Below are 26290 nucleotides of genomic sequence, written 5' to 3'. Positions count from 1 at the left end.
GTTGCTATTGCTAATAAAATATTTAATATTTTCTAAAAATAAAATAAAGTAATATTAAAGTGCTTCTAAAGCTATCCAGGAATTATATCTAGTGGCAGTCAAGAACATTGGGCAACTCCTGTATGTTCTGGTAGTAGACATGTCAGAAGTGGACCCCAGGCCTCCTGTGAATGTGGAGTTCAGATAAGTGCAACATAAGTCGGAAAAGTGTAGCAGCTGAGAAGAGAATGCCAAGGGTGAATTCCAGAGAGCTTAGAGGAGAGTGGAAGGCGCCAGAAGGTGATGTTATCCACAGGATTTCCACATGATAATGTGGTGTCTGGACTCTGTGGTCATTACATTTTTAGGTGTGTGGGTCGGAAACGACCTATTGCACATCAACATTAGAAGGTGGTGTATGATTGCCAAAGAACATGGAGACTTTCGGTAGGAAGGGGATGAAGTAATAAAGGATGCCCTACAGCTACGCGTGGGTCAAAATTCCAGGCTGGCAGAATCTTTTTTAAACTAGCTTCTTAATTATAGCACTTTAATTGTTGAAAATGTACTGGAGATCCACATGTGTCTTTAGTGATATTTAACATTTCTTTCATTTAAACTTATGAGGACCTAAAACACATGATGGTGTTGGTCTGAAGTGCTGCTGGTAATGGGATTGTCAGGGTGACCAGACCAAATCACATCAAAAGACTTTAAGTTCATAAGTAAACCGTATATACATTTCATTTTGATTGAATGTGCCTTTAAAATCTTTTTTTTTCCAAAAATCCTTACTTGATCCCCTGAAATGTTTATGTTTTTAGGACTGTAAAAAGTAAATGTTCCATTGATTGTGTTTTGCTAAAGCAGCAGCTTGTAATTTGTTAATATAAGAAGTAAACTGATTGATCTAAGTTTTGTTTTCTAATGCTAAGATTTCTATATTTAGCAAGTCAGACATGTGATAAAATAGTGATCCCTGTTATAAATATATCTTTTAATGCATCTGGTTGGCAGTCTAACACTGCAGCAATCATTAGTTAACTAAGGAGCTTTTTTCAAATATGATCCTTACTGTATAATACAGAATTGGCCATATAAGAAACAGACATGCGATAATTGGACTAATTTAGTTGAAGGTGAAATAAGTAGGCATCTGAAACACTGGATATTTTCTTAACTCTTTTATGCATTTAAAGGGTTATTCACAAAACGGTGAAGAGTTTGGAGAAGGCAGGAGAAGTGAACAATCTAGGCCAAAATAGCTGAACTGGAAAGTGAGCTGAATTGGAGACTCTTTCCAGTTCAGCTATGTTATCCTAGATTGTTCACTTCTCCTACCTTCTCCAAACTCTTCACCCTTTGGTGAATAACACTGTTAGTCTTTACAGAAGAGTTTAAGCAGACAAACACAGGACAATTTCACACATAAAAGGGCTACACGCTTGACAATAGAAAACAGGTATCACAATAGTATTGCGGGGTATGCCAATCATTCAAGGATATTAAAGTGATTGTAACCCAAAATCTATTTTTCAGAATGTTTGGCTAATTATCTCACTGTATACAGTTTATATGGACAAATCATTTTTATGCATCTATTGCAAAGTTTCTTAGCTTGAGATCCTGTCAGTTACAGCACTTTGTGTTGCAGGCTGACAACGATAAGCCACTATTTCGTAATTAGCAGCAGAGTTGTCCGCTTTCTCTCCAGGTAAGATACTTTGCAACAGATTCATGCAAAAATTATTTGTACAAGATAACTGTATACAGTGAGACATGATGTCAAACATACTGCAAAATTGATTTAGGCTTTACATACACTTTAAGGTTTATGCATTATCTTACACTAGGTGTCTGTTAAAATTAGCCTGCATAATTTTCATGTGTGGCCTAGTGTTCACTATGTTTACGGGCTGGAGTGATTTGTTCTGATTGAGCGCATCACACTGTTACATTTTTTTTTAGACTTAATTGAAGTGCCAAAATGCAATGCATGCATTCCGGAGAGCAACGATGACCTCAGGTGAGCTCCAGTGCATTGCACTGAAACCTTCCTCAAGTCAGCGTTGCAATGTAAACAGGGCACATAGGCAAAAAAATGTGTTAGCATACCCTGGCGATGGCCAGCATTCTTATTACGCAGAAAAATGCAGGTCGCTGCATATAGTGTAAACGAGCCCTTAGAGGCATATTTTATACCATGACCGTAACATTGTAAGCAGGTATGTAGTTGGTTTCTGTACACATCTCTAACAGGGTAGCATTGGATTTTTTTTTCTCTAAAGGAACCTAATGGTTACATAGGCAAGTTAATGTGTGTGCTTTTCCAACACTTCGTACTGTGTAGAGAAATTTAGCAAAATAGGAATTTAATTTGCATGTTTGGTTGATTAAAATTAATACAGATTTACTGAGCTAGTTATACTCCTTTAGTAAATGCACCTCATTAAGGTTAGTACTGACTGGACAAAATTATCAAGAGCACGGAGATTGTTAGTGCACGTTAGTCCATGTTATGTAGATTGTAAGATATCTTATATATGGCCTATTAGAAGGATAACATAGATTTAAAGAACTTAGTAGGGCTGAGCCTATGACCAGTACCTGAATATGGTATTGTATTTTTTTCCTACTGCATTCTCTAGTTTAAATTCAGCGTCCTCACATGTATGTTGTTGTGTATCTACCATATGCTTATATTTAGGCCATGGACCCTGGGCCTGTACCTTTTTCCATGGAGGACATTTTCATAGACAGTGATTTTTATTATAACCTTTCTGCTTGGCAAGTGCCAAATTAGAAACGATTTTGTGGAAATGTGTTGTTGGTTACTCCCATGTACTTTGTTTTAAAAGTTGAGAATAAAAAATCCAAAATACCGGTGAGACTTGGTGCTCAACACTTTGATTCGAGTGAGCAAAGGAGGCGATGCTACAAGTTGTTAAGGGCCTATACAAAGTTTAGTAAAATTTAGACTAGAAATATATTGAGAACATATATATTATAATTTAACAGTAAAACTACAGACACCACTGTTTATCAATTTGTGGTGGAAAAGCAGAAAAAGCCACCATATGCACTAGAAAGGTACTCTCTGACAAACTATGTATTCTTCAGATATATACAAGCACTTCCATTTGCAAATTTAGGTCCATAGTAAGAACTTTGCAAATCCAGTCTGGCTGTTATAAAGTGACATATTTGTGTGAATATGACACTTTTTTCTTCTAAAATACATTTTAATAAAGGTTTAGATTAATAAGGCTGTGGATGTTTATGTACCTATACAGGGAATGTCAGCTGTACGCTTTTAAGTTAGATTTTCTTATTGAAAATCTAACTTAATCCAAAAGTAATGCAATATTTATAAGTACGGACACTTTAGACATGTATATTTATAAAAATTAAATACTATGTTATACCTATGTTATATATATATATATACTATGTATCTATGTTATATATATATGTCTGATATCTGGTTTTATCATTGTAATTATTATTTATGCATCTCTGTTTGTAGCATAATGCTATATTAGGACCCCACATAAGTAAAGACAGACATACTGAGTTTAGCAACATAATGTTATACAAGAGTTTATTGAGATATAAGCACATGACATGACATGACAGACACAAAGTGAAATCCAGTGTTCCACACACCAGAAACAGGGGGAAGGGTAAATGCAAGATATTAATGAATTAAGAATACATAAACATTGAAACATGTTGGAAATCTTGATAAACAGTGTTAATACAATGCCGTTGTTGTCACTAGTGTACTTTTCAATGTTGTTAGTATTTCCTCTGATTGTTCTTAAGATACATGATATGATTATATAATTTCATCCAAATGGCAAAAACTGCATTGGGTTAACATTTGCATCATTCTATGGCACTAGAGCACTAAAGCTTGATGTTCCACACATCAAAATGACGATAGGTTGTAGTTAGAATTTCAGATATTTAAAGATTCATTTACCCCTGTTTTTCTTTATTTCTTTTGAAGTTATATCCCTGAGCACGCCTGAACAGGTATATATTGCTCCTCTGTTCCAATCTGTTTTATTAACAATGGCTCTGGTGTACATCCAGTAGGTCCCAGTATCTTCATCCAGTATGGGCTCAGTGTTTGTGTACTTCTCTTCATCCATGACTAAACCATTCTTCTTCCACTGCACATACAAGTCTTTGGGATTGAAATCTTTAAACACGCAGGTTAGACCTATAAAGTCAAATACAGCCAGCTCCTCTGATGGTGGTTGATAACAATATATTGTTGGATTTGTCATTTCTTCATCTGTAGGGAATACATTTTTTATAATTAATACAATGTATATTTGTATTGCTATACAGATAACTATCTTTTAAATCCAATAAAGGGGTCTGTCTAAGCAAAATATAAATTTAACTCAGGTCACCCACCATCTTCTTACAAATAGAATCATAGCAAAAGCTAACCATTGGTTCAGCTCATCAGCAGCCACCCATTACTGAAATATAATTTTTTTTTTTCTACCCAAATGTTTACCCTTAGACTTCTGTATTCCGTATATCAATATTTTCAGGCAGAGGTAGTTTGCAGTGGTATATATTTGGAGAGTTAATAATATAGGCAGTAATATTTATACTAGAGAAATATGTCCTAGGACAAGATACTTCCCTGATCAAAATTGCCCTTTTAAGTCAAGTCCTATCTTTTTAGGACGTAGATCCTTCTCTAACGCATTCAGATGTCGTGTAATTTGGACTTCATCAGTAATAGGCTTTTTTTTAGGAAAACAGTAAAGATTACCCTGGTAAACATGAGACAAGGAGCCAAGAGCTCCATCTGCAGGCTGCAAATCAAAAATATTATCTAGAAAAAAACAACAGTGAACTTTGTCTGTGAAGGTTCTTATTCATCCAGGTCATGATATATCTGAACTTTGCACTCCTTATCACCTTATTAGTGTGTTAATAACAGCGGCGTTTTATTATCTGTCTAGATAAGGTAATGTGTATACTTTCACTAAAAAAAATACAATATATCAAAAGAATGTATTCATATGTATTGACCTCACTCAAAGAAATCAAATACATTTAAAAAAATAGATTTTATATTCCCGATACATATATATTTATGCATAAATTTGTACCTGCTCTATATTTAATGTTCTTTTCCACGGGGGCTGGAAGGTCACTGTGTGCTACAACACAGGTAAAGGAGTTTCCAGAATGCCAGTCAGCGACACTGATCCTCAGGGTACTTGTAACAGTGTATGTGCCATCATATCCCTGCTCTGGGTCATTGGTGAAAACCTGAAGTCTTTTGCCATCCTGACGCCTCCACTTAATTTCCAGAGACTCTGTAGAGGACAGTTTTTCCACTTTACAGGTAACTTTGGCTTCCTTGGTGATCACCAAGTCTTTTGGGGAAGGTGGCAGGATAACAACCTTTGGAAGTGAACCGGATGACTCTGAATAAAAAAAAACAAACAACAATTAGAATTTAAAAAAGGAAAAAAAAAGCCAAATGACCTGCAGCAAGGTGGTTATTATTTTATTATAATGATCTGCATTAGACCTCATCAATTAACCATTTTGGATAATACTTAAAGGGGAATTTTTTTTATTAACCCTTGCTTTGGGGCTATCCCTGCACTGCAAGGGTTAACTACTCTTTTGTCTTGGTGTAAAAATAAAAAAAAAGTTATACTGACCTGATCCTCGGAGCCGGCTTGTTCTCAGACTGTCAAGCAAAACATCCAAACCTCTGTCATTATCCTTAGTGGTGAGACAAGTTGTTTTACATGCTGGTTTGTGAGTGTGCCATGATGCCTTTCTGCTGTTTTATTGTTTTCAGACTGGTCCCTGCCTCCTCTCTCCCCCTCCACTGCAGAGGTCTGAGGTCCCGTGAGTCATTTGGTCTTATACACTGTGTATAGGACATGAGGATGCCAAGGGACATACCATTGCTGGAGCTGAGGAGGAGGCAGACTGGAGGGAGAGCTGTAACAGCCGTCTGGCTCCAAGGATCAGGTAAGTATAACTTTGTTACTTTTCTCCCTAGACCAAAATGAGCACTTAACCCTCAAATGCGGGGGTGGCCTCAATGCAAGGGTTAATAAGACATTTCCCTGGATTTCTGCTTTAAACGTTACATTGTAAACACTAGTAATTCCTTTTTGGGATGTTCATCACAGATGTCAGATGTTCTTTCACTTTGAAATCCATGTTACAGAAGTGACAACTAGAATTTAAAATCCATAAAAGCCATTTTAAAAGCCATACACTTCTGCATGTCACCTCCTCTACATCCCAATCAATTCACAGTGCAAATGGTCACTAGTGTCCCACGTTCACATTTTTTATGAAGTTTCAATAAGCAATGGTCTGTTCGTTTAATACAGAGTGGGGGGGGATCCTAAATGTTATATGGCATTAAATCTGTCGCTGTCACAGATAACACTGCAGTTTTAATATACCAAAATCTCTTTCAAACAATGTCTGAGTTGCCTTACTACAACAAAGAGGATTCAAGCCTGACCTGGAAAATAAAGCTTTAATGTCGCTGTGAAACAATACTGAAAGATCCCATTAAAGAGTAGCTTCTTTTTTAGTCTTGTAAATATATATTGAAATAGATTTCAATCATAAGTAAAAAAAAAAAAAAAAGTTGATCCTTCCAGAGATTATGTAAGCTAATAACTTACTGTACCCTCTGCATGTGCTGCATTGCAATCAGTTAGCATTGTTCACATGTCATTCTGTGAACTACAGAACACCTCCCCCCTATGTTATGGAGGGAAGAGGAGATGTTTTGTAGTGTGCCTTACTTCCTGTCCTAACAATGCTGCTCCTCCAGTACAGACACAGCACAGTGAGTAAGTATTGTCACCCAAGGACAGGAAGTGTCTTGCTGCCAGGTTCTCCAGGTGAAAATAAAGGAAATAGAATCTGAAAAAAGAAAATGACTACCGTCCCCTTTTCCCCTTTTCTAAGTAACTGGTAAGCTGCAGTATATTACATTTTTGATCTTAGGTTTAGGTCCACTTTAAAGCAGAACTCTGGCAAATCAAACCGGCACACTGCAAGGGTTAAGTCTTGTTTTGCCTAGGGGGGCTAAAATAACAGATATATTCACCTGAATCACGATCCCGGCCAGCTCCTTGACTGGTCCCCTCAACGTCACTTCCCCTCCACTCCAGTGGTTTAACTTGGTCCTGTGAGTCATCATGTTCTATACAGTGTATTGGACATGAGGATGCCAAGGAACATTCCATCACTGGAGTGTAGGAAGAGACAGGCTGCAGTGGAGGTAGAGAGCTGTGTAGTGTAGGATCCCGGTTTGGGTGAGTATAACTTTGTTATGTTAGCTCCCTAGACAAAACATGCACTTAACCCTTGCAGTGCAGGGGTAGCCCCACAGCAAAAGGGTTAAGATTTAATTTGCCCGGAGTTCTGCTTTAAAAATGTTTTACTAGTCCACCTATCTTTCAGATGCTTTTGGCAATGACAGTTGTTTTGTTTGTGTTTACAGCAGATTATGCTATTATTACCTGCACATTTATGTATGCTGTCTTTTTCTGTGGTGGAAGTTGGTGGATGGATCACCCTACAAGTGTAAGTGTCCCCAGAATTCCAGTCATCCTTGGGAACAGAAACTTGACTTCTAGATTCAAATTTCCCTTCGGAATTCTTGTATGGAGTGCTGTTTGTTGGGGCAATAGAAGTTGTCTTTCCATTCAAAAGCCACTGTATTTTAATTTCATCTGGAAAGTATCCAGTCATGAGACAAACTAGGTCCACGGAACCAGTTTCCCCACAAGATCCTTGCATAAGTGCTACAGTGGGTGGACTTGCTGGGGTGGGATCACTGCATTCTAAACAAACAGATAAAACATGAATTAATTGCAACCTATTTGTGAAATACAGTTAATACCCCAACATATTTATTAGTTACATGTAAATGCTGGAGTTCCACTTTAAGATAACAAAGTAATACAAATAATGTTTTTTTCAGGACAAGCATGACTTTCTTTAATTATATTGTGTTGCAATTTTTTTATTTATTTATTAAAGGTATTTATATAGGGCAAACAATTTATGCAGCGCCCTCAAGCAGCCTACAGTCTAAGGTCCCTATCTCACATGCTTATACACAAGTGCCAATTTAGACAGGAGCCAATTAACCTTCCAGCATGTCTTTCGAGTGTGGGAGGAAACCAGAGTACCCGGAGAAAACCAACACAAGCACAGGGAGAACATGCAAACTCCTTGCAGATAGTGTCCTGACCGGTATTTGAACCGGGGATCCCCAGTGCTACTGTAGTATTACTATAAATAAAAGTATACATTTATTTTATAATGTTTCCCATTTATAATGACACTTACTGGTGTATACATAAACAAATTTTCAGAGCCATTCGTCCTGCAAAACTGCATGTACGTTCTGTGTGCATAGAGGCAAAAGCGAATGTTATTTGTATATTTTCTTTCAAGTCCGAAAGTAATATCAGTAAATACTCCATTTTGGCCAATAGATGGAGCTGAGGATTGGAAACAAGTATTTAACTCCTATTTTCCTGAGCTCCATTCGGTTGAATTAATGTATATGCGGTTTGGCAGGATGAATGGCTCTGCAAATTCTTTTTTATAAATACACCCTTAAAATGATGACTTTGGCACAAAGTGTTGCAAAGAACGTGTTCTTTTTGCTGATCACATTACACAATATTCCAGAATACAGTAAAAAGAAAATAGGCAAAAAGAAAAGCAGTGCTTCACAACAGCATAGCTAGTATTCAGTTCTACAGACATTTGTGGCTATATTGTATGAACATATACATAGCATTAAACTATGGCTGTATACCAACTAAGGGCTAAGACTGAAAGGTTTTACAGGAATAGAGCCCCTCTTCTTCAGTGGAATCTGAAAGAGGAATTGCACCCCCAAATATTAATCAACTGTACTTCTGTGTTGCCAAATATGCAAGAATATATATTCTTGTATATTTGGCAACACAGAAGCACAGTTAAATGAGGCATTAAAGCACTGCTAACCAGCCTGGGGGCCGAATGTAGCCCTTTGGCACTCATTGTGCAGTCCTTGGGGCCCCTGCAGACATTAGTCTGTTTTTGGATGCTCACTAAGGCCAGCAGAGGATTTTTTTTTGGTTCATTCTGTTTTATGCTTTTCTTTTCTGTCCATCCTTTTTCTCTTTTTTTCCCTCTTATCTTTTATAATTGATTTTGAGAAACATCAAATATGAAGTAATATTTAGGGGGGCTGTAAATAGAACAAATGTGGGAGCATTGTATTAACAGTTATCTCTAGCCATCTCGTGTAAACTTTCTCTGGTCTATAACTGTCTCCTGAAGCAGGTCCCCAGCCTCTGGCCATCTCTTGTAGCATGTTCCCAGTCTCTGACCATCTCATCATCCAGCATGTCCCCAGTCTCTGACCATCTCTTGTAGCATGTCCCTAGTCCCTGAACATCTCTTGTAGCATGTCCCTAGTCCCTGAACATCACTTGTAGCATGTCCATAGACCTCTGACCATGTTCTTTTTAATGTCTGCGGTCTCTGACAACTTTCTGTCAGGGACTGCACTTAGAGCCCACTGTTAAAAGTTAGACCATTTACTTGCTAATGTAACTTTGTTAAATTAGTTACATGTTTGCCTATGTTTATGAGACAAGTACATTTACAATATTGGTAAACTTACTACTAGAAAAAACAGTTTTGCTCTTACCTGGTATATCCTTGTTGATGTTTTGACCCGAGGCCTTGTGATTCACATTACATGTATATTTGTTACTTTTCCAATTAGATGTAGGAATAGTCAGATAGCTGGATGAAATATAGTTCCCATTTCTACTGAGTACGCCTGGAAGACTTTTAATTCCAGTAGTTATGGAGCCTGAATTCCAAGTGACATCTACAGGTTCAGGGAGGTAGCCAGTAGACAAGCACCCAATGGTGACTTCTGAGGATGTGATGTCACAGCAGGGCACCAGGGGGAAAACTGATGGAGCGCTTTTCTCAGCTGTGGGTAATAAATTAATTTATCAGTTATCAGATCATATCTGACAGAAAAACAGCAAATACATCTCAGTTATGTCAACTCTGCAAAGAAAAGGATATTTTTACATATAGTTACCAACCAACATCTCCTTTGTTAGTTTGGTATAGCTATTGGAACGGATAAAGACATGCAAAGAATGTATTAGGTGTTAGCACAAATCATTGCCAGGTGTGTTTTGTTAACATTGCTGGTTTTCTTATCATTCATACCTAGTGAGATTAGCTAACTTAATATGTATTAGTATAATGTGATAATGTTTGGAGCATAACAGAAAAAAATGGAATGCATTTTGCCTTTACCTAATGTATGTGATAATTCCAAAATGAGATGTTTTTCAATATGCTATATATACTATATGACCAGGTGATTCTGTTATTTATTGCTGATCTATTGAATTCTCATAGTAATGAATCAATTAATTGACTCTATGATGCTTCCATTTGAAAAAAACTGGCTGAAAAATAGCTGACTCAGACTCCTACCAGACAGGCTTTCCGATCACGTACACCTGTCACTTTTTCAGGCCGACCCAATCGGATGCCCAATGTAAGTCTAAGGATAGCTGGATCTGAATAGATGTAAGTCTAAGGATAGCTGGATCTAAATGGATGTGTGTCAGTTTACATCCGGCCAGGTCTGGAAAAACAAACGGAACAGTGTTCCATTTCACCAAGACTGATCATGCCAGATCGGGGGTAATTTGTTGTTGGTCCATATATATCCAATTTCCCATAGACCGACATGGAGCCTGGTCATTTCAGTTTTTTCCTCCATTGCTGATCAGGAGGTAATCCGTGCATGGAACCCTCCTAATCGGACAGTGTAAAAGGGGCCTTAGAATTCTGTCAAAGCCAACAACAGTCATCAAGGCTAACTATCCTCAGGGCTGTAATTTCCCACAAGGCCAACCGAGGCTCGGCCTTGGGGCAGCAGGGAGTAGAGGGGCAGCAGGGGTGTGGAATTCCTATCTCCAAATGCTTGGTACATGCAGTTCTGGGCACAGGGTGGGTTGCTGTTTTCTACATTTAGCCCTGCTTTGGGCAAGCAGAGCTAAATGTACAGCAGGGAAGCCGCCGCTTGTTTTGTACAAGTGATCTCGGCGGTGTCTCAAAGATCACTTGCATGCAGCCTGCATACAGGGGGGCGCATTGAGGAACCTGGCCTTGGGGCAGCTGAGAGAGTAAATCTGGCCCTGACTATCCTACCAGTTATAACTGGATTACTATTTTTCCAGAGACTGGTTTTGCTTTTTAACTTCTAAGTGGAGTGTCTTTGTAGTTTTGCCTTTCCATCATCAGTATAATTTAACCATGTTTCCACATTGCCTCTACATTGCTAAAGCCTGGCTTGGAAAATATTATAAGAACACTGGGGTTAAAGGAGTATTGCAAAACTAGTTAACCATTGGGAATATTTCACCAAAAACTAAATTTCTATTGCAATGGATGGGTAAAATTTGACTTACATACATGCATACATACATACAGGCAGGAAAGAACATCTCTGTATTGCTAAAGCCTGGCTTGGAAAATATTATAAGAACACTGGGGTTAAAGGAGTAGTGCAAAACTAGTTAACCATTGGGAATATTTCACCAAAAACTAAATTTCTATTGCAATGGATGGGTAAAATTTGACTTACATACATGCATACATACTTGCATACATACAGGCAGGAAAGAACATCTCTGTGGGATTTCCATACACCAATGGAGTACTTTCTGTACTCCATTGGTGTATGTACTCTGGGTTGTCATGTTGCATTGAATTCAAAACAGTTTTAGAAAGTTACAGCTGCTGCAGATTGAAAGCCAACTGAAGCCAATTACAAAATGGCTTTTTATAGGCTATATTTAAAAAAGAAAAGAAAATGGCAGCTGTTGACACAACAGGTCAATAGTGCATTTTTATGTTTGCCTACAGAAAGCTCAAAAACAAATGTGATGTAGCCATAAACTTATGATATACTAACAATACAGTAAGTAACATTGCTTGTTCAGTACACAATCTGTTATATTTCTACTTTCACATACTACATTTGTCTAGTATACCACTATTGACCTTTGCAAGCAATTCTTCCAAGTCTGTTTGTACAGCTACAATAATTCCCACACTGGGATGCACCTGGAATTCCAAAATCTCTTTCTGGAATTCAACATAGGGATATTGGGATAGCAGAAAATGCCACACTGACAATAGGAGCCCATTTACACTTCTGAGATGTTCTCAGGTGTTACATGCGTGAGCACTTTGCTCGACCATTCATTTTGAATGGCACACCAACACACTAAGGTAATGCACTACAATGCATTGTGTGCGCTGCTTAAGAAAAATGCTGCTGGATTGTTTTTTCTTGTGCATTCTGGTGCATTGGCAGCTTATTTAAAATTAACGCAACCTACTTTAACACGTGACACAATATGCATTAACACAATGTACAAGAAAAGGCAAAGCGTGAATGAGCCCCAAGGGTCTAAACATAAGACTTTAAGTACCAATTCAGAACTCTATGCATATTCAACTGTGGACTTCTGTTACCGTATTCACACACCTATCTTTTAGGCCATGCATGTATATAAGATTACCCTATTACTTTACATTCATTTATCTGTATCCAGCTATTTCTCATTTTGCTGCTGATAACAATATCCTCACCATATAGGCACAGAGCCTATAGGTGGCTCTCACAGTGCTATCTTTTATATGGTACACACATTGCTGCACAGCTTTTTTAAAGATATTATTGAGAGAAGGGTTATTTTTGTTACCAGTCTGGTTTAACTTCAAGTTAAATGTGATTCACAAATTGGCATACCATGGATTCTCTATTCACTCATTGGGGTTGATTTAATAAGGGCAAATAGGCTCTTTTACTTTGCAAGGGAATTTACACTTTGCAGGGGAAGTTTCCCCTTAGTTTAATGAGGTAAAGCTCTGCTGACTTCCACCTTCCAATCATGTGCAAGCAAAAATACTCTTTTTTATTTTCCTTGCACATGATTGGGTATTTGGGCACTTAGCAAAGTGACATTTCACCACAGTCACCAAGCTAAGGGAACATATTTCCTTGCAAAGTACAAAATGCCTGGAAAAGTGAACGGCCTATTTGTCTTTAGTAAATCAACACTACTGCCCCTACAGTATGCACAGATTGTCTCTATTGCCTTATCCTTACTATTTCTGCAATTATTTTTAAGACGCTTAGAGGGCTAGAAATAAACCCTGTCCCTGATTAACAGTTCTTCTCCTTCTAGCATCACAGCACTATTACTATGCACTGTACAGTTTATTTTCTAACTGAATTTTTTTTGTATTTATCTAAGGAACCCTAAGTCAGTTTATTTGAAGTCCATTATTCCTAAGTCTCTGGCATGCAACGCTAAATACCTAATAACTCTGCACTGTCCTGTATTTTTTGTATATTGATATATACAGGGGGTAGTCGTATGTTACTTGCCCCTCTGTGCAGTATATGTCAATATGGTGCCTACCTCCTCCCAGGAAAGAGAAATTCCTGCAAACAATGTCACAGCAGTGATGTTATACGATTTTATCAAAGTGGCCTAATGTGCTAAATGTAGTTCCATCTTAGCAGTTAACATGTAATGTTACCAGAGTATTGCCACATTGCTGGTATCATTCCACGCTATTTCAGCCCATTATTCTATCTTAGCAAATAAATGGACTAAAAAATGAAGAAGCTGTTGGTTCTCCCACTTATCCTGTCCAAGTAATGATAAAACAAGCCAACACGCCACCATGGGAACTTGCTAAATGGTGGGACATTTGCTAAATGGTGGGACACTTGCTAAATGGTGGGACATATGCTGAGCAGTATGTGCAGTACACATTGAAGGATATTTATCGAAACTGGAGCAAACAAAATCCAGCAGCAGTTGCTAATGGCAACAAATCAAGTTTTAGCTTTCATTTTCAAACCTTAACTGAACAAACTGAAAAGAGAATGTCATTGGTTACTATGGGCAACTGCTCTAGATTCTGTTTGCTCCAGTTTTGATACATTCCCCTCGATATCCTTATCCAGCAATGTGCAATGCACATCTGAAAATCTGGGCACCCCCACATTCACAAAACAATGTACTGCATGACTGCACAGGTGGTCTAAGGCTATGATTTGGACAAGTTTGTGCACATTTTCTCCTTGTCTTTTCAAACTAAGGACTATTGTAATGTTCTAAGCCTTTTGTAGTGTAGGTAAATGATCCTGAACATGGTTTACAGCTCTTTTGGTTCTGAACAGAGCCAATCAAGGTCAATAATGCACACATAGCATTTTGGGGCACTGAAAGCTCTGATAACCCAAGATCCTTGACTACCATAGCTTTTCGTGGCATAGCTGACATTAAAGCTTACAATATAGAACTTAATTTTTAGGGGATTTATTGACTACAATATAATTGCAAAAGAGCAAATTTTGTTTAGCTCCATATTGTCCATGTTTCAGTGGGCTATAGCTGGCCTCATGGTTCTGCGCTGAACTGCAAATAATGTATCTGTTTTGGGACTGAAGTTTTAATTTCCTAGCTCCAGTTAATAAGCTAAAGCTTATTAGCTACAATAAGCAACACTCAATAGTATGTGTGCATCACCCTGGCATCATTCTTTTTCGGGGCAGTAAACTATAGCTCGTGCTGAACTGCCAGTAGCTACTTTAACAAGCAATAGCCTGCAGCTCTGTACCTCTTTTTGACCTCTATTCTGACTTGTTTTTTTTAACTTGGCTCAGCATTTTATAACCTGCTGTGGGATTCCTACAGTATTCCATGTGCCATCCTTCTGTTAGCTTACAACATGTTTTCTATTCTGATTCTTGTTTCAATAAGCTTTAAATGTATATTATATACCTACATTAAGCCCCACAGCCATGGTTTATCCAGATACAAGCTTACCATTACAATATAATTGCAAAAGAGCAAATTTTGTTTAGCTCCATATTGTCCATGTTTCAGTGGGCTATAGCTGGCCTCATGGTTCTGCGCTGAACTGCAAATAATGTATCTGTTTTGGGACTGAAGTTTTAATTTATTTGCTCCAGTTAATAAGCTAGAGCTTATTAGCTACAATAAGCAACACTCAATAGTATGTGTGCATCACCCTGGCATCATTCTTTTTCGGGGCAGTAAACTATAGCTTGTGCTGAACTGCCAGTAGCTACTTTAACAAGCAATAGCCTGCAGCTCTGCACCTCTTTTTGACCTCTATTCTGACTTGTTTTTTTAACTTGTCTCAGCATTTTATAACCTGCTGTGTGGGATTCCTACAGTATTCCATGTGCCATCCTTCTGTTAGCTTACAACATGTTTTCTATTCTGATTCTTGTTTCAATAAGCTTTAAATGTATATTATATACCTACATTAAGCCCCACAGCCATGGTTTATCCAGATACAAGCTTACCATTTTTTATGCCTGTGCTTTTTACGGTCTATATGCTTCCCTTTGCACCTAGCCTTCAATACATTTATCTTTGCCTAGATTCTGGCTTAAAACACGTTATTCTACTTTTTGCTTTTGAGTGTGAAATATAGCTTGCTATTACTTGCTTTCACGCATGCCCTCCCTCCCACATTTTGGCTTACTTTTTATTATTCTATTCGGATTTTTGCCCAGTAATCTATATGCAGCCATAGTATATATACAGTAAGCATTGCACCCATTTTTTCTCAATGGTGCTTTCTCTCCTAGACCTGAATGGTTTATCTGTTTAAGCTATAGCATGCACCAACCATGCTGCTAGCATATAGTGCATTCTACTATTCCTATGCTTATTTAAATTAGCTATAACCTTTAAAGCATACACACTTTTGACCCCTGTTCTACCTGTCTACCTTCCATCCTGGCATACAACACACTAGACTATATCTGTTGTGTTTTCTCCAGCCATTGGCACAGCAAGCTCTATTCTATCACAGCATACCTATAGCAAGCCATGCACCTGTGGTTCTGACCTTCATTCTAGCTTAAAAGGCTTTCTCTCCTGGACCTGAATGGCTTATCTGTTTAAGCTATAGCATGCACCAACCATGCTGCTAGCCTATGGTGCATTCTACTATTCATATGCTTATTTAAATAAGCTATAACCTTTGAATCATACACACTTTTGACTCATTTTTTACCTGTCTACCTTCCATCCTGTCATACAACCATGCTGCTAGCCTATAGTGAATTTTACTATTCCTATGCTTATTTCAATTAGCTATAACCTTTAAAGCATACACACTTTTGACCCCTGTTCTACCTATCTACCTTCCATCCTGGCATACAACACACTATACTATTTCTGTTCTGATTTCTCCAGCCGTTGGCACAGCAAGCTCTATTCTTTATTAAGCTATAGCCTGCAGCAAGCATGCTGCTAGCATATAGTGCATTATACTATTCCTATGCTTATTTAGATTTGCTATAACCTTTGAATCATACACACTTCTGACCCCTGTTTTACCTGCCTACCTTCCATCCTGGCATACAACCATGCTGCTAGCCTATAGTGCATTCTACTATGCCTATGCTTATTTAAATTATCTATAACCTTTAAAGCATACACACTTTTGACCCCTGTTCTACCTGTCTACCTTCCATCCTGGCATACAACACACCATACTATTTCTGTTCTGATTTCTCCAGCCATTGGCACAGCAAGCTCTCTTCTATCACAGCATACCTATAGCAAGCCATGCACCTGTGGTTCTGACCTTCATTCTAGCTTAAAAGGCTTTCTCTCCTGGACCTGAATGGCTTATCTGTTTTAGCTATAGCATGCACCAACCATGCTGCTAGCCTATAGTGCATTCTACTATTCCTATGCTTATTCCAATTAGCTATAACATTTGAATCATACACACTTTTGACCCCTGTTCTACCTGTCTACCTTCCATCCTGGCATACAACACACTATACTATTTCTGTTCTGATTTCTCCAGCCGTTGGCACAGCAAGCTCTATTCTTTATTAAGTTATAGCCCGCAGCAACCATGCTGCTAGCATATAGTGGATTCTACCATTCCTATGCTTATTTAAATTAGCTATAACCTTTAAAGCATACACAATTTTGACCCCTGTTCTACCTGTCTACCTTCCATCCTGGCATACAACACAAGTTGGCACAGCAAGCTCTATTCTTTATTAAGCTATAGCCTGCAGCAACCATGCTGCTAGCATATAGTGCATTCTACTATTCCTATGCTTATTTAAATTTGCTATAACCTTTGAATCATACACACTTCTGACCCCTGTTTTACCTGTCTACCTTCCATCCTGGCATACAACCATGCTGCTAGCCTATAGTGCATTCTACTATTCCTATGCTTATTTAAATTAGCTATAACCTTTAAAGCATACACACTTTTGACCCCTGTTCTACCTGTCTACCTTCCATCCTGGCATACAACACACTATACTATTTCTGTTCTAATTTCTCCAGCCGTTGGCACAGCAAGCTCTATTCTATCACAGCATACCTATAGCAAGCCATGCACCTGTGGTTCTGACCTTCATTCTAGCCTAAAAGGCTTTCTCTCCTGGACCTGAATGGCTTATTTGTTTAAGCTATAGCATGCACCAACCATGCTGCTAGCCTATAGTGCATTCTACTATTCCTATGCTTATTTAAATTAGCTATAACCTTTGAAGCATACACACTTTTGACCCCTGTTCTACCTGTCTACCTTTCACCCTGGCATACAACATACTATACTATTGCTGCTCTGATTTCTCCAGCCGATGGCACTGCGAGCTCTGTTCTATCACAGCATACCTATAGCAAGCCATGCACCTGTGGCTCAGACCTTCTTGCTTAAAAGGCTTTTTTATAATTCTGCACTTGTTCCAGAAAGCTATATTTGTCCCCATACAAGCTTACCATTTTTTATGCCTGTGTGTTCTGACCTTCATTCTAGCCTAAAAGGCTTTCTCTCCTGGACCTGAATGGCTTATTTGTTTAAGCTATAGCATGCACCAACCATGCTGCTAGCCTATAGTGCATTCTACTATTCCTATGCTTATTTAAATTAGCTATAACCTTTGAAGCATACACACTTTTGACCCCTGTTCTACCTGTCTACCTTCCATCCTGGCATACAACATACTATACTATTTCTGCTCGGATTTCTCCAGCCGATGGCACTGCAAGCTCTGTTCTATCACAGCATACCTATAGCAAGCCATGCACCTGTGGCTCAGACCTTCTTGCTTAAAAGGCTTTTTTATAATTCTGCACTTGTTCCAGAAAGCTATATTTGTCCCCATACAAGCTTACCATTTTTTATGCCTGTGCTTTTTTCTGTCTATATGCTTCCTATTACACCTAGCCTTCAATACATTTTTCTTTGCCTAGATTCTGGTTTAAAACACATTATTCGACTTTTTTGCTTCTCAGTGTAAACTATAGCTTGCTATTACATACTTCCATCCATACCCCCGATTTTAGTTTACCATTCATTATTCTATTCCTATTTTTTCCCCAGTAAGCTATATGCATCCAGAGTACAAGTAAGCATTGCACCCATATTTATTTTCTCAAGGGTGTTTTCTCTTCTGGAGCTATATGTTTATTTCTATAAGCTATAGCCCACAGCAACCATGCTGCTAGCATATAGTGGATTCTACTATTCCTATGCTTTTTTAATTAGCTTTCCATCCTGGCTTACAACATACTATATTATTTCTGTTCTGAATGTATATATGTGTTTCTATCCTCCATTCTTCCTAATATGTTTACTCCTGTGCTTTTTTGTTGAGTAAACCCTGCACCCATGGCTCTGTCATCTAACTGTGTTGAAAAGCATTGTGCCCTTCCTAGCTTAATTTCCAATGGCAGTTGCTGCAGAAAGCTATAGCTTGCCACATCTATGTTACTCACACTCATGAGTGCTTAGAACAAATTATTTTCTGGGTGTGCTTGTTCAAATCAGCTAAAGCCTACCAACATTAAAACTTTATTAGAGTATTTAGATACATTACTGGCCTTCATCCCTGCACCCATTGTTTTATCTAGCCTTGGCATGCTATGCATCCTTAAATTCCTAAGCTACTAATAAGCCATATCATGTCATGGTATATCTACAGTAATCCAAAGGTTGTGATATACTCTTTAGGTTGCAATATATTCCTCTGATTCTGTTGCTTATTTCAGTGCAATAGGGTATTACACAGTCCCAAAAGCTATAGCCTGCTATAGTAAAACTTATTGCAAAAAAAACACTACAGCATGGTATTGCTATAGGTTTTTGAATTACATAGCATAGATGCTTTTACATGATATTGTCATAATATAGCTGTAGCAATCGTGTCACCCATGTTTGTTACCCTATATCTGACTTTCACTATCTACTATGTGCTGAGCTTCCATTACAGTAAGCTTCACCCTTTTATGGTCTACCTAATGTTACCCTCACATGTATGCTTGCTACTTTTAGTCTTGCAGTCTACTCTAGTATTCATGGAAGAACCGCAGTCCCACACATCAAAAGGTTTTTGTTTGTCCAGACCACAGTTCGTGTACTTGAAGTTATGCTGTTAGATGATATCTTTCCTACCTTGTAACCTCATATTTTACATATCACTTTCTAGAATGTGAGAATAGCATCCTACAGCCACTGTACATAATAAAACACTGCAAATAGCATTCTAGAATGACTAATATATACCTGTGACCAGTGCTGATAACCATTTTGCTGTAAACCTCTACTAATTCCTGTAGCAAACTTTGCTAAAATTCTTCTTTGCTAGTCACAGTCAATACATTTGTAGACAATACATTTTGATCCCTAATGTATGCTATTTCCTAATCCACACTAGTTGGTTCCATAACGAACATCAATCCTACTTTATATGTTTGCTCTGACTTCTAAAAATATAACACTTCCAACGCAAACCCATTAAACAGAAAAAATGGACACTTTACAAAATAAATGTATAATCAGTATACTATAAATATGAATATATTTACTATTACAGTTAAGCACAAAAATTCATCTGTTCGGATGAGGATATTCCAAAAGTTGAAAACAAACTTTTTTTTTTACCATGGCTTGAATGTAATAAACCAATACAATATTTCCCTGAAATTCTCCAACCAAAAAAACTTACTGCAATGAAGTTATTCTCAGGTAATCAATGTTTTCTCCATTACTAGCAACTCTTCAGATTCTTCTCTGGCCACTGTAAATAAGAAAAAAAAATATTAAAGAAAGACTCATTTTCTCATGGTAGAAAAAAATCACTATACTCACATCTTCCTGTGCATTCCCAAGTCATTTCTTTTCACAGTTTTAGTATTCAAAAATTACAACATAACTATATGTTTGTTAGACAATATTGATCCAATATTTGGAGAAAATACAATTAAGAATGATTAACAAATAATATGCCAAATAATGTTATTTAGAAACTTACCATAAGCTGTCATGATGCTGCACCTTATGTCAAGCAGATATTTACCCAAAGTGGTAGAGCTCACATGGTATGGCTAGCTTTACTTGCCAGCTGAAGCAAGTAAAGAACATTAAACTGGTTCAGAAATGCCACTTCCTGCTATATTGTTCATACCTTACTTGTTCCATTTTCTTCAGAAATTCACAATACTAATTTTAATCTCCAAATTGAATCATATTGACAGTAAATATAGAAAACCACTTATTTTGCATATTGGGTATCTGCACAGCTGGATTCCTGTGAATGGAATGCCTATCAAGTTACTAGCACAGTATTTTAGACTTGTGCATGACACGAAACTTGCAAGCAATGCAATCAAAACATGATTTCCTATAACACAAACACATTTACAACATGATGGAAGTGTATGTGTTTCTTTAGCAATAGTTATCTCTTTTCCCATAAAGAACACAGTATTGTATACTACCAAGGTTTCGGACAGTGTGGCAGTGCAAGTAAACCTGGCCAGATTTTATAATGTTTGCCATTATTCTTTTCATGTACACTGTATAGCCAAAGGAGATGTATGAACATCACGTAAGTTCAAATAAGCATTTTGCTTTTTTATATTTGCATGTAGTGATAATCATGTTGAAGCCGCTTGATAGATAGGTCCTTCTGCCACTCACAGCGTGACCCACCTTAACTGTTACCAAACTCCTCACATACCAAGAAGTGTAGGGTGGGCTCTATTAAATGCAGGATAGAAGTCCTGCATAAATGGGGTATTAAAACAAACAATAGCACAACAGCAAATATAACTGTAGTTATAACATTAAATACTACTGGGAATAACAAGAGCCCTATGTATATAGCATGCCTATATCACTGGCCAGTGGGTCTATGTCTATATTTTGCCAACATTGAGGCCCTGGGTCTTCAGTTGGAGCACTCAAGCAGAGTCTGGCAAGCATAATAAACTCAGATGGGCCAACATTGAGGCCATGGTTCTTCAGTTGGAGGACTCAAGCAGATTTTGGCAAGCATAATAAACTCAGAAGGGCAAAGTGCCTGTCACCACAGGCATTGTCCTTGATTAGTCCCTCAAAGGCCAAATGAAAGGTCATGCTGGGTGAAGTTGAACATTGCAGCTGCAGCCAGTAGAAGTGCTGGTTCCTTTTGGTCTTGCCAAGATGACCACCACTCATCCTACCCTTGACACACTTTTCCCACAGTCCTGGCGCCAGTGGGTGGGAGTAAAGTCCACCAGCCAAAGAGCGATCTTCTCTCTGCTGATAGGTACTGGCTTAGTTCCAGGCTGCAACTGCAGGCAATACGCCTCATATTTTGCTCCTCTTTTCTCTCTGTGTTTCTTTACTCTTGGCAGGGAAGGATCAATGACCAGTTGCCAGAAGAATCATTCTGTTGCACTGCTTTAAGGGCCAGAAGCCTGGTAGCTGGACTACATGCTTTCCTCACCAAAGTCTTTGGTCCCCAAAGAATAGAAACTGAGTTTTTGCAGCCAGTAGAAGTGCTGGTTCCTTTTGGTCTTGCCAAGATGACCACCACTCATCCTACCCTTGACACACTTTTCCCACAGTCCTGGCGCCAGTGGGTGGGAGTAAAGTCCACCAGCCAAAGAGCGATCTTCTCTCTGCTGATAGGTACTGGCTTAGTTCCAGGCTGCAACTGCAGGCAATACGCCTCATATTTTGCTCCTCTTTTCTCTCTGTGTTTCTTTACTCTTGGCAGGGAAGGATCAATGACCAGTTGCCAGAAGAATCATTCTGTTGCACTGCTTTAAGGGCCAGAAGCCTGGTAGCTGGACTACATGCTTTCCTCACTAAAGTCTTTGGTCCCCAACTACAACTAAATAAACTAAATTAACACTGAAATGGAACAAGGTAATATGTATTTACAATTGGTGTGGGCAGCAGAACTTCCCATTACCATGTGTCAGGTAATGGTCTGAGATTTTCATCCACTGGTACAATGATTAGATCTACCTACGCATCAAGAAATCTGTGCAAAGTGGAGATTACCTCTTCAGAACTGTATCATAAGCTAGTATTTTAGGGGGATGTATTTGTCTCTTTACCCTCTGCTCTCTGGAGGCCTCCCTAACAGGCTTGAAGGGTTGTGGAGGGTACTTCAACCTCTCTGGCTGATTCAATCAATGTCTTTTTCTGTTTTTTCTTTGTGTTTCCTCCTGTCTGACCTGTGGTGGGAAGTCTGGAGTATCAGCTCCCTACTGATTTGGATGATCACCATCTCTTGTACTAGTGTCTGTAGATCCCTCTGGTCATAACCCACTGAGCCCTAGATTAAACCCCCACTCATTGTTTTCATTATCTTCAGACACTCCTATGTCGAAATCAACAGGTCTGGGTAGTGCAGGCAATTATCGCTGAGTCCTTCGTAAATGAGTCAGATTAATTCAGCTGAATATCGGATCTATTGGTGAAAGCACTCAGACAGCATCTCTTAGTGGCAATAGATGGTTTCAATGTCAGGGGCCTTGTCTTCACCTCTAGGTGAATCTGGTATACAGAAAGACAGGTAATTGAGCACAGTTGATTTAAAGTTGGGAGCTCCATCAGTCAAGTCATCTAGCTTTTGCTTTCCATGGCGACCCAGATTCCTTAACAGCACATGATCTCCAGGCTGCAGATCTTAAACCCAAATTCTCAAGTCATGGTTATTCTTGTTTCTCTGACCTCAGATGTCAGAAACTTGAGCCTTTTCATAGGCAATCTTTAAAATCTTCTGGAACTGGTCTACACGGCATTTATGAGATGCAGCCTACATCCGACCAGCCAAAATTACCTTAGGCCAAATACACTGCCAGTCGAGCCTCTCTCTGGAAAATGAGCATATAAGGAGAGTACCCTTTTTCATAAATCTCTGTGCTATTATATGCATTGACAAACTCTGAGATGTATCTGCTCTAATGCTGTTTCTTCTCCATCATGAGAGTCCCAAACATCTTAAGAAGTGTGCAATTAAACTGCTCAGGCTGTGGGTCTCCTTGTGGATAATTGGGGGTTGTCGGTGAATTCACAATTCCTAACAGGCCTAACAACTGCTTAATGAGTCTGCTTTCAAAGTCTCTGCCTCGGTCTGAGACTTTTGAGGTAGTCTATAATAAACAATGTAAGTCGATGGAGAGACCCTCTGCACTCCCCACAGCAGTCCCGGCCAGATAAGAAAAAAGTGGTGCTCGCAGTGATGAATTACCACGGATGGTGCCGTGCAAACACAGGAAATTGTGACGTCACATCTTTCCGCCTTGAGGAAGGGACCCTGCGCGGCCCCGAAAACGTCGGTTTATTTGGATGTCTGCGACGCTTTCTGTCCAATAAAAGGGACATATTTATCTTTACTACTGAGTGCTGGTGATTTCCTGACTTTCCTATAATAAACAATGAACATTTCCATCAGAACTTTGGCCACAGTTGAAACTCTTTGACCTTTAGTCAGAAAAGCCTGGGTATAGTGGATAATCACCACAAAGATGTTCCCTTGTCCATTTGTATCAGATTCCAAGCACAGGTGCACACCAATTCCTTGGCTTTGGAGATGGCCCATTGGGGCAGTTCTGGAATTCCTCTGTATGCACCATAAGCAGGAATGACAGCAATTCTCAACTTCAGTCCTTACACAGAACCAGGAGAACTGATCCCTAAGTTTAAAAGCTCTTTCTGGTCCCAGGTAATAATGCTTATTGTGTAAAGCCAATAATACAGTGCCTCTATGCTTCTCAGGAAGGAATAACTGCCACATGTCTTTGGAATTGCATGTGGTGGCCCTTCATTAGATCATCACCCATCATGAAGCTGCAACTAATTCCGTTCTTTATGAATCAGTCTGGCCTGTTCTGGAGAATCTGTCAGCAAAAGCCCCAGCCAATGGCTATTTAAGGCATTCAAAGCCAGACAACAAAGAGGGTCCTCAGCTTGGTCTTTCTTACTAAGAGTAGGCAGACCTCCATCCTTCACCTGAGCTAGATTTCAGTAGAGCTTTGGGACACCTGCATCAATGACCCTGATGTCCTCAGTCCCTGTAGCTCCTCTGACTCGATGTCACACCCCCTGGCATAGGGCCTGCATTCCTTCCAGAATCAGCCTAGTTTATTCCTCTCCCAAGGCTTCACAATTGTGAGGTCTTCTGGACAAGTCTTCAGCATTTCTGTTTCCAACTCCTAGTCACTATTTCAGACCGAAGCCAAACTTGGTCAAAACAGCTAACCACCAATACCTCATGGCATTTAGATTGGCAGTTGTGAGGAAGTACAGGACATGGTCTGCTGGCTTTAAGTCATCTTCCTCTCCCTCGGTCCTCAGAAGTTCATTGAGGGTTAGGGCAATATTGGCAAATCCTTCCTCAAACCGTCTGTATTACCTGTAAAATCCCAGAAACAATCTCAGCACTTTGGCATTTCAAAGCCTTGGCCGAGGCAATAGGTTCAGTAGGCAATTGGGTATTATATTGTGTTGATTTGCATTCAAATCAAATTAAAGGCAATTTAACTGAAATGTTGGGTTTGATAAACTGGATTCTTCTCAGCACAGAGCTTAGCCCCCGCACAGAATATATTACACTGAATTTTAACCTTATGGTGCATTTTTGATTACAGGAGTATATTACAAAATGTATTCCTGTATCATAAGGAAACTAAAAATGCAAAAAAAGGTGTACCCCCAAAGTTTTTCTTTAAGCCAGCTTTATATCCAATTACAGACTAAATGCTCTATATGTACAGACCTTAAAGTAGTATTAAATGCTGGGCATTTTTTACCTTATTACATTCTCTACATTAAGGTAAAAAAAAAGTCCCACTTGCCATGATAACCAGTTGATTGTAATATTTTGGGGGGTGTAGCGGGACAATGAGGGTATGCTAGGACTTGTAGTTCAATTATGATATGTCCCAGCATGCTCTCATTTTACCTGTACACCCGCACATATCACAGGGGGGGGGGGCGCAAAATTTTGTTCTGCCCCGGGCGCCCGTTACTCTGGTTACGCCACTGGGGGTGGAGATAGTCAGTTAGCTGCAACCACTTGTTAAATCACTGCCATCTTATGTAAGAGACACCGGTGACTTCCTGGAAAAATTGAGAGATGTGGGGGAAGTCCAGGAAGATTGGATCCTGCTTACCATGGACATCTCGTCCTTATACACATGCATCCCCACTGAGTTGGGGCTAAGAGCGGCACAACATTTTCTTCACAAAAGGACTGTGGCTGAACCACCCACTGATTTTTTGATCGAATTTTTACATTTAATATTGGACAATAACTATTTTCATTTTGAGAAAGGTTTTTATCTGCAAAAAAAAGGCACGGCCATGGGAAGCTCTGCTGCCCCCTCCTATGCGAACCTATTTGTTGGACTAATGGAGGAGGAGCATATCTTTCCATTGGATTACTTTAAATGGGTGAAAATGTGGGTCAGATACTGTACATCAACAACATTTTTGTTATATGGACAGGTACGCAGGACGCTGTGCATACGTTTGTGTCATTCCTAAATTCCATTGTTAAAGGGTTTTTAACCCTGAGATATCGCATACCATGATTTATTTCCTCGATGTAAGGATAACGGTCAAGAATGACTGCCTGGACACTACCCTCTATAGCAAAGCCACAGACCGCAACACACTCCTTAGCTACCAAAGCACACATCCTGGTAGACTGAAAGACACTCTTCCGATATCTCAGTTCCTAAGAGTTATGTGCATTTGTTCAGACCATGATGACTGTGCGGTCCAACTCAGGGCTATGCACCACAAGTTTCGTGAAAGGGGATACCCTGAGGACATTTTGAAACGCACATGGAATGTGCGA

At 39.0% G+C, this 26290-nt stretch overlaps 1 gene segment (V, D, J or C); it reads right to left on the bottom strand.

Annotated features, from left to right (window-relative positions):
* Positions 1–3553: 3553 nt before the first annotated feature.
* LOC108786740 lies at positions 3554–26128 on the bottom strand. The segment is given in 5 exon segments: positions 3554–4282; positions 5121–5441; positions 7524–7847; positions 9719–10012; positions 26017–26128. Coding segments are annotated over 5 exon segments (1377 nt in total).
* Positions 26129–26290: the final 162 nt, after the last annotated feature.

This window comes from Nanorana parkeri, unplaced genomic scaffold (genome assembly GCF_000935625.1).
Source record: "Nanorana parkeri isolate BGI_ZX_2015 unplaced genomic scaffold, ASM93562v1 scaffold225, whole genome shotgun sequence".
In the NCBI taxonomy this organism is placed as follows: domain Eukaryota; kingdom Metazoa; phylum Chordata; class Amphibia; order Anura; family Dicroglossidae; genus Nanorana; species Nanorana parkeri.
This window is presented reverse-complemented; position numbering and strand designations above follow the sequence as displayed.